The sequence below is a fragment of the Embiotoca jacksoni genome, unplaced genomic scaffold (genome assembly GCF_022577435.1).
Source record: "Embiotoca jacksoni isolate LCO1_2020_lvr unplaced genomic scaffold, fEmbJac1.0.p SCAF_3, whole genome shotgun sequence".
In the NCBI taxonomy this organism is placed as follows: domain Eukaryota; kingdom Metazoa; phylum Chordata; class Actinopteri; family Embiotocidae; genus Embiotoca; species Embiotoca jacksoni.
This window is the reverse complement of record NW_027185381.1, coordinates 3,628,815-3,645,879: the sequence shown is the minus strand read 5'-3', so window position 1 is coordinate 3,645,879 and position 17,065 is coordinate 3,628,815. Positions and strand designations below refer to the sequence as shown.

The 17,065-nt window shown below is 44.7% G+C and overlaps 2 protein-coding genes across 5 annotated transcripts in view; both read right to left on the bottom strand.

The window, feature by feature from the left end:
• The window catches only part of LOC138205766 (A-kinase anchor protein 13-like), a 67,982-nt gene extending 67,423 nt beyond the window's left edge, over positions 1-559 (bottom strand). For both annotated transcript variants that reach the window (XM_069161982.1, XM_069161983.1), the window contains exon 1: positions 323-559. The gene's annotated coding sequence lies outside the window, so the exon portion shown is untranslated. The remainder of the gene's footprint in view (positions 1-322) is intronic.
• A 2,069-nt stretch (positions 560-2,628) lies between these two features.
• Positions 2,629-10,278, bottom strand: ska1 (spindle and kinetochore associated complex subunit 1). 3 transcript variants are annotated; one of them, XM_069163531.1, is made up of 7 exons: positions 10,174-10,278; positions 5,555-5,640; positions 5,338-5,453; positions 4,808-4,902; positions 3,735-3,872; positions 3,477-3,646; positions 2,629-3,221 (listed from the first exon to the last, which is right to left on the bottom strand). In XM_069163531.1, the coding sequence occupies exons 2-7, from the start codon at positions 5,634-5,636 to the stop codon at positions 3,073-3,075; spliced, it is 750 nt and encodes a 249-aa protein (XP_069019632.1). In that variant the 5' UTR covers positions 5,637-5,640; positions 10,174-10,278; the 3' UTR covers positions 2,629-3,072. The 3 variants fall into 3 exon arrangements, with proteins under 3 accessions (XP_069019632.1, XP_069019631.1, XP_069019630.1); XM_069163530.1 differs by lacking the exon at positions 10,174-10,278 and adding an exon at positions 7,287-7,324; XM_069163529.1 differs by lacking the exon at positions 10,174-10,278 and adding an exon at positions 7,287-7,323 and having other exon boundaries at positions 5,555-5,714.
• Positions 10,279-17,065: the final 6,787 nt, after the last annotated feature.

Genomic DNA, 17,065 nt, shown 5'->3' with positions numbered 1-17,065 from the left:
AAAAAAATCACAGCTGCAGGCAAAAACACACACACACACACACACACACACACACACACATTACACACCAGAAGGAGCCCGAGGTTTCTGTACTATCTATAAGAAGCTTCTTCGGGGTTCGTCGTGTGCTCTGAAAGTGACGTGGACTTCACCAACAGTAAAAACAACCTCTCACGCCGAACCGCGGAGCCTCGCGGATCTCCGACACGAATAAAGTTACAAAGAGCCCCGATCGGCGGAGAGGAGGCGGAGGGAGGCCGGGAGGGAGCTGGAGGAGACCCGCCGTGACGGGCTCCGCAGTTTTGTTGGGAGTTCTTCTTACCTTGTTGCAGAGACTGGAGGCGGACAGAGTTGACTCCCTTCGGCGCGGTGTTCCTCTCACTTCGCTCCGGTCTCGTCCGGAGACAGTTTACAGCTCCTCTCTGCGCACTCGGGGCGACACACACACACACACACCACCCTGCTGCACGGCTCCATGGGGTTCACACACACACATCCTCAGATCCCGTCACGAGCTGAAGGTCCCGGGTCGGTGCTCACAGTCCCGCAGCTCCTCGCGTCAAGTTACACGAAAGGGACGCGCGACATTTCCGGTTAAATGTTTCAAGTCAAACCTGAAGTTATAGTGACGCACTGGAGGCGCAGACCGACGGACACGAGCAGAGTTAAAAGAGCTCCCGGTGCCCAGCACGGAGACTACCGAGCGGGTTTGTGGGAGCAGCCGCGGTTCGGTTGCTGGGTTACAACTTTATTTTGAAGGGGACAGGATGTTCCCTCTGGTGTTCTCCTGTCGAACCGATAACGATCATAATGAGTCGTTAGATCCTACCGTGACGTGTTTCCCTGTGATTCATCAGTTCACCTGTTTATTTCACGGTGAAGATCTCTGCTGTGGTGTGAATCTGGTGTGAACACGGTGATGGCTGGACTGGATCTGGTGGTCAGAAGAAGAAAGGATGACCTCTGGTGGACGGAGAGTCAAAGTACACCTTAAAGCACGGTGATGTTACAGGTTGTTACTTGTTTTCTGCAAAATGTGACCCTCCAGGTGATGAAGAGCCTTCTCACCTCAGGTGTGCAGCAGATCTCTCACAACCAGCACGTGTTTGATATGGAGAGAAGTTTGACTCAGCATAGATGGACGGACGGACGGACAGACAGATCCCACAAAGCCAAATTGTTTTGCTACAGCAGCATAGGTTAGAAACATAGAGTATACAAATCTACAGTATATACAAGTACAATAAAGTCAAATTCAGCAAAAATGGTCACACGTGCGTTTTAAATCCTCCTGTAAACGTCATCCAACGGGTTAACTGCAACTTTTTTTTCTCCCCCTTTATTTATCTCCATGTCGGCCTGTTGCGTTGAAATTGGTCCAGAAAAACCAAATGAAAGTTGTTTTTGCAGAAGCTCTTTGCAGCCGGTTCTTCTGACACCAGCAGGTGAACCGCAGGATCTGAGGAGCAGAACCACGCTGGACTTTGAAGGCAGCAGTCAGACGCTCTGACGGACTGATGTCACATGAACCGCCACAATAATGGCCTGCTTACAGTTGGAGGAGGAAGAGGAAGATGAAGCAATACACTGATGAACGCTATAGTTCAGTAACGTTTGGTTTTCTTATTGTTTTGAGGTGAGGGGTGGAATATGTGCGGCAGTAAATAGGAGGATGAGGTGTTTCCTCTGATCAGGACTGAAGGGTCAGAAGAGATGAGGGCAGTAAAACTCTGCAGGGTAACAGATTTAATACACCAGAGGGAAGCTGAAATGTCTCCCACCAAACAGACCAGTTCTTTCAATGTCAAAGAAAGTCGAATTTAAAAAATAAATTCTGTCTCTGTATCTTCAAATGTTGGGAATTCTATTCAAACCTTCCTAAAAATAAATGAGAAGAAGATTTACAGTGTTTGCACCGCTGAGTGTGACAGTGTCGCACTCCGACGTACGAGTTATAAGACCAAGATTTCATTTTCGGTCACTAACCCAACAAAAGAAAAAGACCACATATGACAACAAATAAGATGGACATGTCTCTCCTGACTCTTGCTTCCTGTTCAACGCTCTACCCTTTCAGAATAAGATGATGACATCACGGAGGGGTCAAATCGCCAAAGTGTTCACATGGCAATAAGTTACTTATTTGTTTGAAATATCTTCATCATCTGTCATTAGTTCTGTAGTAAAACGTCCCAGATATCTGACCTCATGACAGACACAGAGGTTCTGATCCGTTTGAAATCAGGAAGTGTGTCGTTGGTTCCTCGCATCGTGACAGGTCTGACTCACACTGGATTTCCCATCATGCAACACGCCGGTAACGGAGGACACGGACGGGGAACCACACGTCGCCCGCAGACCGAACACGCTTTCACCAGAGCATCACCATCATGCAGCCGGTACTATGAGCTCAGTAACCGGGCCGCCAATCCATCTCCGGTCTCATCAGGACATCTTCTTCACCGTCCTGCTGTCAAACACCGGATGTGCAAAGGACGTGTAACGAAGCCAGGATGGGGATCGAACCCCAGACTGACTCTGGGTCAGCCACAGAGAGGAGAGTCCTTCATGGTGGAAATGACAGATTTTACTTTTAATTTTGAACACAAAAACTTTCTAAAAACCTGTTTTACATTTACAGTAAGGTTTATTAAATTCAGGTTAATGCTATTTATCCATTTCAGAGTAAATCTACAACATGATCACTGAACTTCCTGTTTCTCTCTGCGGATACAAACTTAGTAATGACTGAATTATATGATTTGATCACGTGTTGCACCTTTAATAATAAAACACTGGAGGAATGCAGTGACTTTACACAGTTGAAGGTGTTTTCACCGCATCAGCAACAATACAACAATGTGATACTGCACGCAACACGTGTCTACAACATACACACATTGTGCACATACCGGTGTGTGCGTGTGCACATACCGGCGGCCGACGACGGCAGCTTCACACGGTTTGGGTCATCTGCACGTCTGACGGCTGCCTCACACTCACACACACAAACGCTAACTGTGTTACCATAGCGATGAAAAGAAAGAAAGAAGCCATCTTGTTGTTTTTTTTTCATAGCAACATGTAGCGGGTGAGCCCCCCCCCTCGCAGCTGCCGCAGCCGCTGGCAGTGTCGCAGCATGTTCAGGATCCCTTGGAAGCGTTTGTCCACCTTCGTCTGAGTGAATTCACGAATGTCGTCCTCCACCACGAAATACTGACCTGCAAGACATTTTTCAACAGGACAGTCAGTCTGTCAGTCTCAGGACCAGGACCAGGACCAGGACCAGGACCGAATTCAGAATGCAGCGAATGAAACACTTTAAAGGGCTTTAAAGACTCAGCATCAGCAGCAGCAGCAGAGCGGTCGCTGCACCCGACTGAGTGAGGATGTGCTCTCTCTCTTTATTGGCTGACAGGATAACAGCATGGTGTGGCGTGTTCCTAATAAAGTGCACCCTGAGTAACGACGTGTACCTTTGGTGTCTTTGGTCTCCTGCTCCTTGAAGCGCTGGTGCAGCTTGCGTGCGTGGTTGTTGAGCGTTCTGGCCGGCTGATGGAGGACCTTGTACTTGGCGGTGACGGCGGCGTTGATGCAGCTCACCGCGGCGTTCAGCTGGTCGTACGACACGCGTCCCTTCATGTACCTGAGGGACGCGCACACAGGACAGTTACTAACACCCTGCTGTTGGGAGAGTGTCTGAAGAACATCACGAGTGCGGGAGGACGACTCACTGAGGAATGTTCTCAAACTCCGGCACGGTGATGACCTCCATCTCTCTGATGAAGCTCCGGCTGCTCTTTCTGATGTTCTCCGTTTGGGCTCTCTGAACGTCTGCTGCGTCACTCCGGCTCGCGGCAGCTTCCTTCCCACTGAAACATGGGAGATCATGTATATGTATACACTCGTTTGCCAGTGATCAGTTTAAAAGGTGTGATCGAGCTTTGAAGATTCAATATGTGATCAAAGTTGAAAATACACTCATAGCGAGGCCGTACAGGATTTATTCTGTCATCTTAAGGCCTCGAAGTCCTGAAAATAACGGTGGATTCAGTGAAATATTGGTAAATTAGAGTGTTTTAAAATAAGTTAAATGCATTTAAATCAGTTCTCTGGAAGACATCAGCACAGTGGAGCGCTAGTAGGTTCAAGAACAGGTCAACAGTGAGCTTGACGGAGATGCACAGATGTGGTGATACAATGAAACATGACACCCCAAACAAAGCGTGGCCATCAGCGGATATAAAAGGCCTCCGTAAATCACAGTGGGAAGTTATGGATAAAAAGGGAGGTAGGAAAAAGGGATCTTGTTATGTAATCTGTCTAAATTTATCAAATTTACCACCTGTTGATTAAAGGCTGTTTGGAGAATCCGGAGACTACTGGTCCTACTGAAAGTTGTATTTTCTGACATGACAGCCAGTCAGGATTCAGACACCTGGGCAGGTGTGGAGGAGCTGCGAGGTGCTGAGTCACCCTGATCACTTCAACGCAGAGATGAACGAGCTGCTTCTGTTCTCAGAACAAACCCCCGCGTGGATTTACTGAAGTTAATCAACTCTTTGATCCCAACATGTCATCTGGAAACAGGACTGTCATTAACGTTCACTCAGCCACTCTGCAGGACGGACCAATCAGAGGCCGGAGTACGTACGTACGACGACAATAAAGTTGAGCGGGTTTTTTTTCTTCTAAATGTAGCTGCGGCGGTGGGAGAGTGTGGAAGCGTTCTGATTGGTTAAAGCTGCTCCAACAGTTTCATAATAAACCCGAGCCAATGCCCCCCCTCCCTCCATGGTGTTCTCACCTGCCCGGACCCTTCTTCCTGGGAATGTGTGCAGGGATGTTGTCCTTCATGTGCTGGACTCCCTCCAGATCCTCCTGGAAGAGCTCCTCAAGTTCCTGAAAGTCGGACAAACGGGTGTCATCAAGTGCAGTTTTACTTTTTAAGACGTGTTTCACTCAGAAGGATTTCTTTATTTACATTTCAACCTGCGGTGCACAGCGTCCGAAACATTTGGCCCAGAGCTGATTAAAGCAGCAGGTAAATGTCAGAGCGCTGCGCCGCACACTTCCACCAGCCCTCTGTTTGTAATTACTCTCACAACAGCAGGGGGAGACAAAAAAACCTCTGCATTGCTGCTTTAACACATCCTGTTTTGCATGTTCATGCTATAAAAATCTATGCAGAGCAACTGGTATGAAACACCTGCAGCAATCAGGCCATGCATGCAGCAGACTAACAGCTGTGGCTGAGAGCGCCTGGTGCACATCTGTAAGCAGCTGGATGATGAAGCGCTGATGTCATGCTGCACAACCTCCAGGCCTCCGCTTCACCTTCAGATGCTTCAGGTGCTCTCTCCGCTGGCCGAGACATTTTTCAAACTCATCCAGAAGTCGGTCGATTGCAAACAGCTCCTGTCCGAGTTTCTTCATCCTGTTTTGAGGCAGTTCTGAATGCGAAGGGGACAAAAGACGCACAACTGTAACTTTACATCAACATGAAACAGGAGAGACGCCTCCAGTCTGTTCTCATATACTTCATGTGTCGTACCGACAAGTGACAGGTCCAGCATGCGCTGTAAGGAGGTGATCCTGTCATGAAGGTGTTGGCTGACGTCCTCCAGGTCGCTCATCCTCCTGAAACGGGAGACCTTCAAACTTTAAAGCAGCAGAGACTTTGGAACAGTCACCAGGTTCGTTCATGGACCAAACTACATGAGAAGAACGGGAGGAAATACAGCGTTAATGCCTCAGTTACACAGTTATATCTAACTGTACAATTACAAACAACATAAACACAACTGATGAGGTCAGTGAAGTAAAGATGTCAGTGTTTGTCTATTCATTTGTTCATTTTGGCCTTTTGTTGCACTTTTACAGAGCACATACAGAGCTCCCATGATGCACTACTCCTCTCTCTCTCTCTCACTCCCAATGCGTTTACATGCCACCAGTTTCTGTCGTCTCTGCTGTAGTTTGTTCTTCTTCCTCTCTGTCTGCACCTTCCTGCAGGTATCTCTGCAGCTGCATGTTTCTGGTCTGTGCTTACTGACCCACCAACAGTTTATCATCTCTCTATGCTGTTCTTTTCTCTCCCCTCTCTCCACCCGGTCGAGGCAGACGTTCTCCACCGCTGAGTCTGCTTCTGTTCGATGGTTCTTCCTGTAAAAGGGAGTTTTTTCCTTCCAGCTGTGGCTCGTTGAGTTGTTTGGTTCCTCTCTGTGATGTTCTAAGGTTCTGTTGTCAGGACGTTTCTGTGTTTAGAGCCCCGAGATGACTTTGGTTTTGATTTCTATCTAAATTAAACTGAACTAGACTGAACCCAACAAAGACACCTTATTCATTGACAACTGGCGTCCGATGTGTTTGCTTAATAATGAGTATAAAATAGTTGCTCTAATATTGGCTTAAGGACTTGAGAAAGTGTTGAACTCGATTACTGAAGAAACACAATCAGATTTCATGACAGATAACATCAGACTAGTCCTCGATATTCTGGATTACTCAAAATCGATGGATGATAATGGCTTCATTTTATTCTTTGACTTCTATAAAGCTTTTGATACTGGGGAGTATCAGATTATTTGACAGTGTTTAATGAAATTTGGCTTTGGTCATTATTTTTCTACAGCTATTAAGACTCTGCAAAATAATACAGAGAATAATCCGAATTCCCCTCCTCAAAGCTCCTTTATATGGAACAACAAAGACATATTGTACAAACACAAATCTATATTTATGGATGATTGATTTCATCATAGTATTGTGTTGGTTGATCAGGTATTTAATAGGAATGCTCTTCTCTGTCAGAATACAATATCCCTGTAACATTTGGGGATTACGCAAAGGTTTTTGAAGCAATACCGTCTGGAATCTCCGCTACATAAGAGTTCAAGTAATGTGTTCCTTCCATTCAACACTGAAGCAAAAAGCATTGAAAACTATATCAGGTTAAATCTGGATCGCCTTTAGCGTTACAACGTCTTGTTTTGTTTTTCATCTTCCTTTCTGATGTATTTGTTTTTCTTGCAATTTTACTCTGATATAAATTCAAAAAAGCATCTTAAAATGTAAAAAAAAAAAAAAAAAAAAGATCAAACCGGATGTGTAACCGTGAACACAGACCGGTGTTGTGTTTATGTCTGTTCGCCACCGCTTTCTGAAGCCGTTAAAGACAGCCCGGGTCTCCGTTCTCCCGGTTCTCCGTTAGATCACATTAAAACCCCGCTCCGTCTCCTCCGTGTCCGGACACCACGTCGGTAGGTTTACCGGAGGTCACTTACCCGGGGCTGTGCTGTCGGTCTGCTCCGCTGTGTCCTCCGCTGCCTTCCCGGTTTATTTGAATTGAGTCGAAACGTCACGGAAAGCGCATGCGCCGTATCGCTGCTGCCTTCACAGAGTGTAGGAAAGATCACTATTCAATGGTGGTTGTCAAAAACAACTAACTGATGCGTATTGGCTCTCAGCTCACACAACCCGACACACAAACTACTTCCTGATCTTTTTCCAACTGAAAGAAGGACGGACAAATCTATCACATTCAAAAAATGAAATATGAAGGTTGGAGCTGGAGGCTCCAGGTCCTTTTTCACAGATGTGAGAAGCAGACGTCATGTAATAAATGGTGGAGACCGGGCAATGGATTAGGTTATGAAATATTCCTAAAAATGATAAACATGCACTGACTTGAGTTTCCAACAGGCAAACTCCCAAAAAATACTGTGGAATCATTAAAGGGACTCTCCTCGAACACAAACACACACATATACAGTAACCTATCATCATTTCATCCGGCCTCCATCTGCACAGGTGCAGACTTCTCTCCTTGAGGTATTCACAGATTGAATGAAAGCCGTGGTTCCCCACCTGGTGCGGTGACATTCACCTCTGACCTCTCTGCTGGTTCATTATACAACCAGGACCAGCTGACACCCTGACTGAGCAACATGGCAGTGACCAGTGATTGATACCTGCAACATCAACCAGCCATCTGCAGTAGCACCTACGCAGTCAAATTGTTAAAATATGAGTTCAAAAACAGGGTTAATTGAGACTAAATGGACGACACAGGAGAGAGCGCCACCACCAGGAGAGAGAGGAACTGTTAGTTAGATGGACATGAGAGGCCTTCAAAACCGAGATGAAAACATGAATCACTTCACTGTTAAAGTAACGTATTTAATTGATTCCCCACACAGTTGCACAACAGTTCATAACAGTGTCACAGATAAAAATGTTTTACTCATATTTTTGTCTGAAGCTCAAGAATTCTGCTCATTTTTCAGAGTTCATTTTTCAAAGTATTACTGCATTTGCAGTATGTGTAGAAAAAAAGAAATGGTCAGCTTGTTCACAGATGGCTCTTTGTACCTCTGGATCTGTGTGTGTCTGTTGCACAAGGTAATCCTCCTGCATCCACACATCAAAGTCGCACCGCTGCATCCAGCTGAGGAGCAGCTGTCCTTGCATTTGTTAGTAAAAACGCACAACTCCCTTTTAGTTTAGAGGACCCACATTCCAGTTGAACGAAGCCAAACTGGCGTTATTTTGTGAAGTCAAAGACAACGCCATCAGGAGAGGCAGTGAGTCAAAGGGTAGAGAAGCTCAATTTAATAGGAAAAAACCTCACATCCACAACCTTCGCTTTGATGAAATGATTTGTGGCAGAAAGTGCATTGGAAAATATCGATATACTAAATTCTAACGTGAGTCCTTTTGGCCAATTAAGTGCACACAAAGGAACTAATAGCATCAATTATTCACTGAAAACAACAAAGAGAGAAACCCTCTGTCATTAATGACTAAAATCAGGATGTTAAGATGCAGAGCCTTAGATCATTTCAAAGGATTCATGCTGAGCTAAATGCACTGTGGAGATGAATGGGTTAACTATCTATCAGCAGTATCTCTGTGTTGTGTGTCTGTCAATCACCACATGTAAGGCTCACACTAAATGTGCAATCAACAGTCCCCATTGGAAAGGAAGGTTGGTTCAGAGGTTTCTATCATCACACACATTAGACTGTTGGCCTCCTCTTCTTGTCTGGAATAAACCGGCTGACTGCCTTCAAGTTGTGCAGGATGTTTGGAGTGTTGTGTGTGTTTTATGTGCATCCACGTTAATGTTGGAGCTGGTTGAGATGCACTCACTGAACATTGTTGTGTATTTGCTTGGTTGGTTTATCTGGATGTTAATTTACGAGGTAACTGCTACCTGTTGCTCTGAAGTACTGTAGTGGAGTAAAAAATGGAGCTCTGGGGCTCAGTGGTGTCCTGGAAGTATGAAGGAGAATCTTTGCTGTGTTGTACTTGTGTTCCAGATGTTGTACTTGTGTACTAACACTCACTATTCTGAGTGCATCAGTGTGTTCACACTGTCCAGTACAGGAACATCAGAACACTACAAGTACCAGGATGATGCACTCAAAACAGTCCAAAAAAGAAGTGAGAAACTCTGGACACTTTCCACTCTAAACGATCGCCATCTTGCGTACTTACAGGAAGGTAATTATTTTCAAATTAAAGCTTCTGAGGAAGCTGCAGCTGTTCCTGAACACAAAGTGTTTCTTTTCCACTGCTGCTGCCGGACAGAAGAATCAGTGTTTATTGAGTGTGTTAAACAGTAGACACGAAAACATGTTGATTTCTGGGTAAAATAATTAAAGCTGCAGATATTTTGGAGGGTGATGTGTTCACATGATGAGGTTATTTCTAGTCAGTGGAGAACAGCAGTTTATGATTTGAAACAACACCACCTGCACTACACAATTAGGAATCCTGACATGTGTGAGTACTTTTGTTAGTGTACTGAGGAAACTATGTCAGTTGTTCAGCAGTTGGACAGTTGCATCTTGTCCTTTGGCAGTGGCTCAAAGAGGAGAAGACACCGGTGAAGGAAGGAAGTGAGACTGACTGACAGGAGTCGCTGCCATTATCGAGCTCACAGCTTAACTTTGTTAAGCCTGATCGCTTCATTGATGTCACTGATGTTGATATAAGTTTGATGACAGATAAGTGTTATTGTCTATTCGTGAACCTGCTGATAGATACTCTGAACATGTCACCTCTTGATATAGGCACGGTGGATTATGGTTGTCATGTCTATTTTGGGTGACACAAACACACACAACAACACACAACAACACACAACACCGCACAAACTAAAGTTACCGTGACCGCGTGAAGCCTCAGAGAGACGGAGACGTTTCCATGAATCATCCTCTGAATCCACTGCTGACGCAGGATCAGCTCATCTCTGCGTCTGTTCATCCAGAGGAACCGCTGCCTTTAATCCCTCAGCAGCAGCAGCAGCTCTGAGTGAAGAGAGGTGCAGTACAGCCCCGCCGGCAGCAGGGGGCGGTGTACATGCAGATGTCAGAGGTTACCAAAGCAGTCTGGAACCGGTCCCTCCTCCTGTTCTATGATGCTGCATAATCACCCCGTGCAGGACGTCAGACTGATCAGACTTGCAGAAACAGGCACCGGAAGTCTTTCCAGTTGGACTCAAGACGTGGTCATCAGATGGTGAAATGTGCTGACTGAACAAACCTGTCTCCTAAAATCACATTTATATTTGGCTAACTTGCAACAGCATTTATAATCTGAACGAAACATGATGAGCATGTTTTCTATTAACTTCACAAAGTGCTGATGTCCAAAGTTTATAACAATTTAGCGAGAAATTCAAGTTATTTCCAGGAGATGGATGTTGTGCAGGAGGTGGCAACAAGCTGAGCTGCTCCTCCAACTTCCAGACATCGTCCAGCTTTTATTGCAGGCTCACAGGTCAATCAATCAAGAAAATATACATAAACACCAATCAGGCACATTAAAACCACTGAGAGGTGAAGTAACAACATGTTGATGTATTACGCAGCAAGTGAACAGTGTGTTTTTTTTAAAGTTGATGTGTTGGAAGCAGGGAAATGAGGGCTGTTTTAAAACTCTGTTTCACAGATGTGTCTGCATTTTTGTTCATCAAAAACAAGTTGGCTGCACCTACATGCGCTCCCAGCACACAGAACTGAGACCTAAATTTGTGCTACGCCTGGATTGAGTTTAAAATAGTGCCCGCTGTGTTTCTCAGAAAGATCTCAATCATCTTCCCAGAAGACACACATCTCTCCGACTCTGCTGTTGGTATATGAGTGGGAATGTTGAGAGGACTGCTGTGCTGAGGAGGTGCTGGGTGAAGGAGAACTGCTCCTTGGCACGCAACAGGATGGTATCACATACCTGTAAAAGATACATCAGCTTTAATTTGCAATAAAGTTATTTTCAGTCGAGTTTATGTCCAAGTCGTGTATCAGATTACTCAGGTTTTTTCACCATTATTCTTCAATGCAATTTCCATACACTGCTCCTGATCTTTAACTCGTTCATGTAGTTAAAATCAGCAGTGGCTCGCCGGGGCTGATCAAATAATCTGCCTTTACAGATTAAGTTAAAGGATGCTGACTGACTGACTTTTATGACAGGGAGGCTGTTGCTCAGTCGGTAGAGTGGGTTGCACACTAATCGGAAGGTTGGTGGTTCGATCCCCAGCTCCTCCTGTCCACATGCCTAAGTGTCCTTGAGCAAGACACTGAACCCTAAGTTGCTCCCGATGGTGTACCATCAGTATGTTGTAAGTCGCTTTGGATAAAAGCGCCAGCTAAAAGAAATGTAATGACATAAATTGAATCACACCTGCTTCCTGCACTGCTCTGAACCTGACATGCAGCAGGTGGAGGGGATGTATGTTCTGCATGTATTTGACACTTATTACTGGATGCATTCCACATTTGAACACACAATGAAAAATGTGCAGTTTGTTACTATAATCATTATTCATGTTTTTTTCTGTGTGTCTTTAAAGCATCCTGATGGGAAGAAGGAAGAAGTATGAAATGCACTTTCCACCCTAAAAGGTTGCCATCTTGGCTGCGTAGAGGAATTTTCACATTAAGGTGTCTGAGGAAGCTGCAGCGGGTCAAAATTTCTGCACTACACTGGCAAGAGTCCAACGGTCTTTATTCAGTCTTCAACATCCACATGCAGGGCTGTCTGTGAACACAGGGGGCAGTAGTGTACCCTCTGCCTGTCTTCAGGAATAACTGTCCTCGGCATTTGCCATTTGGCATTCCGTGTGCTCATGACTGCCTTGTTATCAGAGCCATTTTGGGGAGTCAGATTTGAGCCGACTCCCTGCTGAGTTCTAAAGCAGGGGTTCGCTGGCGTTGTTCCTTCTTTCCTTCCTCTTCCTTTGGACCTAAAATGTGACACCAGCTAGGAGTCATGAAGGGTCACAAGAGGCACGCAGCCTCACGAGCATTCAGAGGATACACATGGGCCGTGTGTTTGTCTCCAGTACAGACCCCCGAGGTTGTGAGGGGCTGCAGGGGAAAGCTGAGTCCAGAGGTTTGCCTCTTAACATACAAACATGGAGGATGCAATCCTTTAATTTACACACGCCGCCGAGGACCCGGGATTGGTTTTAACTTTGGTGGTGACATTTCTGAAGGCCATTATGCACAGATGTGTGTGTGTGTGTGTGTGTGTGTGTGTGTGTGTGTGTGTGTGTGTGTGTGTGTGTGTGTGTGTGTGTGTGTGTGTGTGTGTGTGCAGGGCGGTACAGTGATGCAGTGGTCCAGGGTGAAGTTTGGAACCAGCAGGACTTCAGAGGCCTGACGTCTTTCCTCCCGACTGAAGCCTCATCAACGCGGTCCAGGAGACCCCGTCCCCCTTAGAGGCTACACACATCACACTCATTGGAAATTATGTTATTGTTCATGCGATCTCATCACATCTAACGCAGCTCATTACACTCATGCCAACGTTCTTTATATTATCATCTGACAACGCTCCCGTCTTCCTGGGTTTCTTGTGCCCTTTAAGGCTCCCAGTAGGGCACCCGTACTTCATCATGAACAATCATCCTACACATGTTCTTTGTTCTGATGTTCCCCAATAGTGACACAGACAATCCACACACTACATACAATTACAATACTACCCACCTGTCACATCACAGTCTGATCAGAGTGTGTGCAGCTGCTGTGTGTGCAGGCAGTCAAATGCTGAATGAATAAGGAAGCTAACCGCTGTCAAAGTGCAAAACAACGGTCCTCTTTGGAAACACACCTGCAGATGGAACACTTTCCATTTCAGTGCCATGTAGGGTCAATTTTAATACACAACAACAACACACACGTAAACTCAGGAGCAAATGTGTAGACATACTTATTAATGTCATGTTCGTGAATTGATCTTAATAATAATAAAAAATAACAGATCTGGTTATTCCCCATAAAAAAACCTCCCTAGTACAAAAAGCTAAATGATGACAGGTGTGATGAAGCGCACTGGTTCTGCTGTACACATCTGTTACGTACTTTTGGACTTCTTCTCATAAATCAAACATAATTATTGAGCTGTATTTGCCTCACTTTATGTTTTTTTCTGTTCCTTTTTAGTTTTTGACTGTTATGCAATATGACAAATGTGTAAATTGTTCAGCAATGGATCTGATCCTGATTCAGAGTCTGAGCCTATGAGCCACAGTTCAGGGGAAAGAACACCCGGTTCAGGAAGTCTGAAAAAGTGTAAAAAGACACACCTGTGCTGAAGATGAAGAATTACCATGAAGCTGAGTGCTTCTGCGCTCATATAAAGAGTTTTGTGCGTTTGTTTTTTTTAATGCATGAATGTACAGATTCTTTGACAAATCCAGTTTTCACTTCCAGATTTACATTTCTTTAATAAAATACTTGTAAAACTGATAACACACTCCTAAAGTGTGCACACAGATCAACACACACTTTTACCGACTTCTCTTCACTGCTCCCATCAACGTGAGCAGAGAAACATTGTTAGGCGCCACATGGTTTGAACCTGAAGTGTATGTGTGTGAGGTGTGTGTGTGTGAGTGAGTGAGTGTGTGTGTGTGTGTGTGTGTGTGTGTGTGTGTGTGTTTGAAGTGTGTGTATTAGAGCCGGGCTATGCGCCTGGAGAGGAGCTTGGGTTTCAGGCCTTTTATAAAATGCTATTTCAGCCATGTTTGGCATGTGAAGTGCCGAGACGATTAATGCAGGCTCAAGTTGTGCGTTCAGGGATGATAGATAGCTGCACGTCAGAGAAGCTGCTGTCCAGCCAGCGTGGACCAGCGCTCACTTTCAGCCCAGAGCTGAGCCCAGTGGAACATTTAACCAGCTGTGGACAAACAAAAGGACACAGACAACATGTCTTCTCATGTGTCTCCTGAAGGACCCCAACAAGGAAACAGTTCACTTCAAAAGGCTTCATGAGACGCACGGACACACTTTAAACCAACACAATGAAATGCTGCCATGAAATTATTATGTGATGCAAACAATAACAAACAACACAGTTCATATTTAAAGTTCCAGGCTGCTTCATTTTGTTTGAACCAATAAAAACACATGACACACTGTTGTATTTTATTAGTGCATTAGTTGAATACAGTCTACAATACTAATTCTGTATATCACACCCACCCGTTGGTTTGTGAACAGCCGTTATGAAGCCTCGAGTTCGGATTTTGGCCGGCGCCATCTTGCTAGTTAGGAGCAGTTTAGAGCAGGAAGTGACCATATTTGGACGAGCCGGGGAGGATTGAGCAGTCGGATTTGATTCGATCTGAATGGAAACCCGGCGATCCGATAGCCGTAACCTGACTGCACCACAGGCCCCTGAGGATTCCATAATGCACAACTCTCTGGATTAAAGATCATGGAAGTTTAACCCTCGTGTTGTCCTTGGATCAAAATGACCCGCAGCTGTGTTCAACCAAGTTCTATTTTATTTTCATATTTTTTGGGATCATTGGTGACAAGGAGGCTGTGAGGGTTTCTTTAAAGAATGATCACCAATGATCCCAAAAAATATAAAAATATAGAAATAAAATAGAACTTGGTTGAACACAGCTGTGGGTCATTTTGACCCGAGGACAACACGAGGGTTAAGAACAACAAGAGGATCTGGTTGTTTTCTCCCAAGAAAATAACTGAGCTGTGAGGATAAAGCAGCGATCCACATAGATCTCCAAATATGTATAGGAGGAACACACACACACACACACACACACACACACACACACACACACACACACACACACACACACACACACACACACACACACACACACACACACACACACACATGCATCCAGGCTGTGGCCATGAAACTTCATAGAAAGTTTGAAAACATCACTATGAATATTTGATTTTATCTCTGCCTCCTGAATCCTACTCGCTGAGTAACCTGGTGTTGACTGACCCTGATACGCTCCACAGTCGTTCCATCCATCTGGGCGTCGACCTCGGGTTTATTTAGTAACTAGTGATGCAGCTTTAACCAATCAGAACACAGAAACTGTGCAACCGCTGCAACGACAGAACAAAATGCTGTACTACAATGTGATTAACGTGAGACACCGACACCGGTCTGTGAATAGTCCACCGATGCTGGTCTTTGATTGGTCCGGCCTTCAGAGCGCCTGAGAGAACGTTAACAGTTTCCAGACTGTAATGACTGAGCAACAGTGTGGTAGAGCCGGGTGAACACACTGGATCCTTAAATAATGGATTATGATCCTCATTTGTACTGAACATGACTTGCTGCTGACACTTCACCATGTATGTTTTGGACACATATACATACTGCGTTCCTAACTGTGTTCAAAGTTGGCTCACACACCGTCTTATTTGATCCACTTGACCACGATCCAGATGAAGTGATGAAGCTGAGTATTTTCACTCAGGACTGAGTTACACTAAAAGCTATTTCAGGCACCATCAACTGTCCCCCTAATGAACTGTGCAAATGAAAGAGGACAAGGAGGACACCTAAACTAATCTTCACCTTTATCTGTCAACCATTTTAACACTTAGATCAGTAAACATACCTGGTAATACTTCATGATCATAAACACTCAGTATGGAAATAATTGATAAGCTCATCTGAAATAGATACAAATCTTAACCTTAATTGTACATTTTCACATGCTGTTCACAGACACGTTTCCTCTCATGCTGTCCAGTCAAACCAAGTGGTTCAACTGAAGGAATAAAATGAAAAGGTCTCCACCCTTTTGAAAACCCTGCACAACATACAGTACACATTTCATAAGAGACATTGTTGCTCAGCAACCATGTTACCCTGAACACTGTGTTCAGTGGAAGGAATTATTTTTACTGCTCAGTAACTTTAGCCCACTGAGAGCTACTGGAAGCCAGCAGTAGGTAACAGTTTCTGTGTTGGAAATATCCTCAATGCAGCTCGTAGTGTTACATCCTTCTGTAAACCCCAAAATTATCTCTATAAGACAAACGTATTTTGAATGTTGAGGCACAAGTAGTAACATGCAGTATTCGAATGTTTACAACGGATCCTTTGGTCTGACAGTCCTATAACAATCTCTGAATTTATCTCCAGATTTACCATTCATCTTGATTTCAGACTGAAACTTGGCATCAGATCTGTACCTGTTGAGCCAAACTGTGTGCAGCGGGCAACAAGATACAAGGCCAGAGCATGATTCACATACCGAGATGATGTTCTTTTAAGCCTAGGAGATGACAAGTATGTCTCAGTATGACTCTCTATCTCTGCAGCTGGACTTCTGAAAATCCAAACATAACATGCTACGACTGTAACAAAGACAGTCGTTGGTGTTTCAACGATTCCACGGCACTAAAATCTTTTTTGTGTTGATAAGAGACACACGAGAAAGGCATTAGGCTTCCAGCTGGGCAATACCACACAGTGTGTTAGAGATAATTGGTCCGATATAATCTGAACTCTGTGCAAACAGGGACTGTCAGAGTAGGAGCACATCTGTCACTGCTTTTAGTTGTTTGGCTTAAGTTGGATTTCCTCAGCATAGCAGTGAAACGTCCTTTTGAATGACAGGGAGGTACAGATTAGACTGGATGTTAACTGGACACATATGAACTTTTATAGAACAAGATAAAGTAAAAGCAGGCTTTGGCTGAGCCACTGATTCAGTCTCAACATGAGAAGGCTTCACTAAGTTCAAAAAAGGACGAGGACTGTACTGCAC

What these genes read in the sequence shown, in the direction of transcription:
- ska1 (XM_069163531.1), bottom strand. Translation starts at nt 5,636, where the DNA reads ATGAGCGACCTGGAGGACGTCAGCCAACACCTTCATGACAGGATCACC. An exon ending in AGCACCTGAAGCATCTGAAG is followed by an intron (nt 4,903 to 5,337) that starts GTGAAGCGGAGG and finishes TCCGACTTTCAG; the next exon opens with GAACTTGAGGAGCTCTTCCA. An exon ending in AGGAAGAAGGGTCCGGGCAG is followed by an intron (nt 3,873 to 4,807) that starts GTGAGAACACCA and finishes CCCATGTTTCAG; the next exon opens with TGGGAAGGAAGCTGCCGCGA.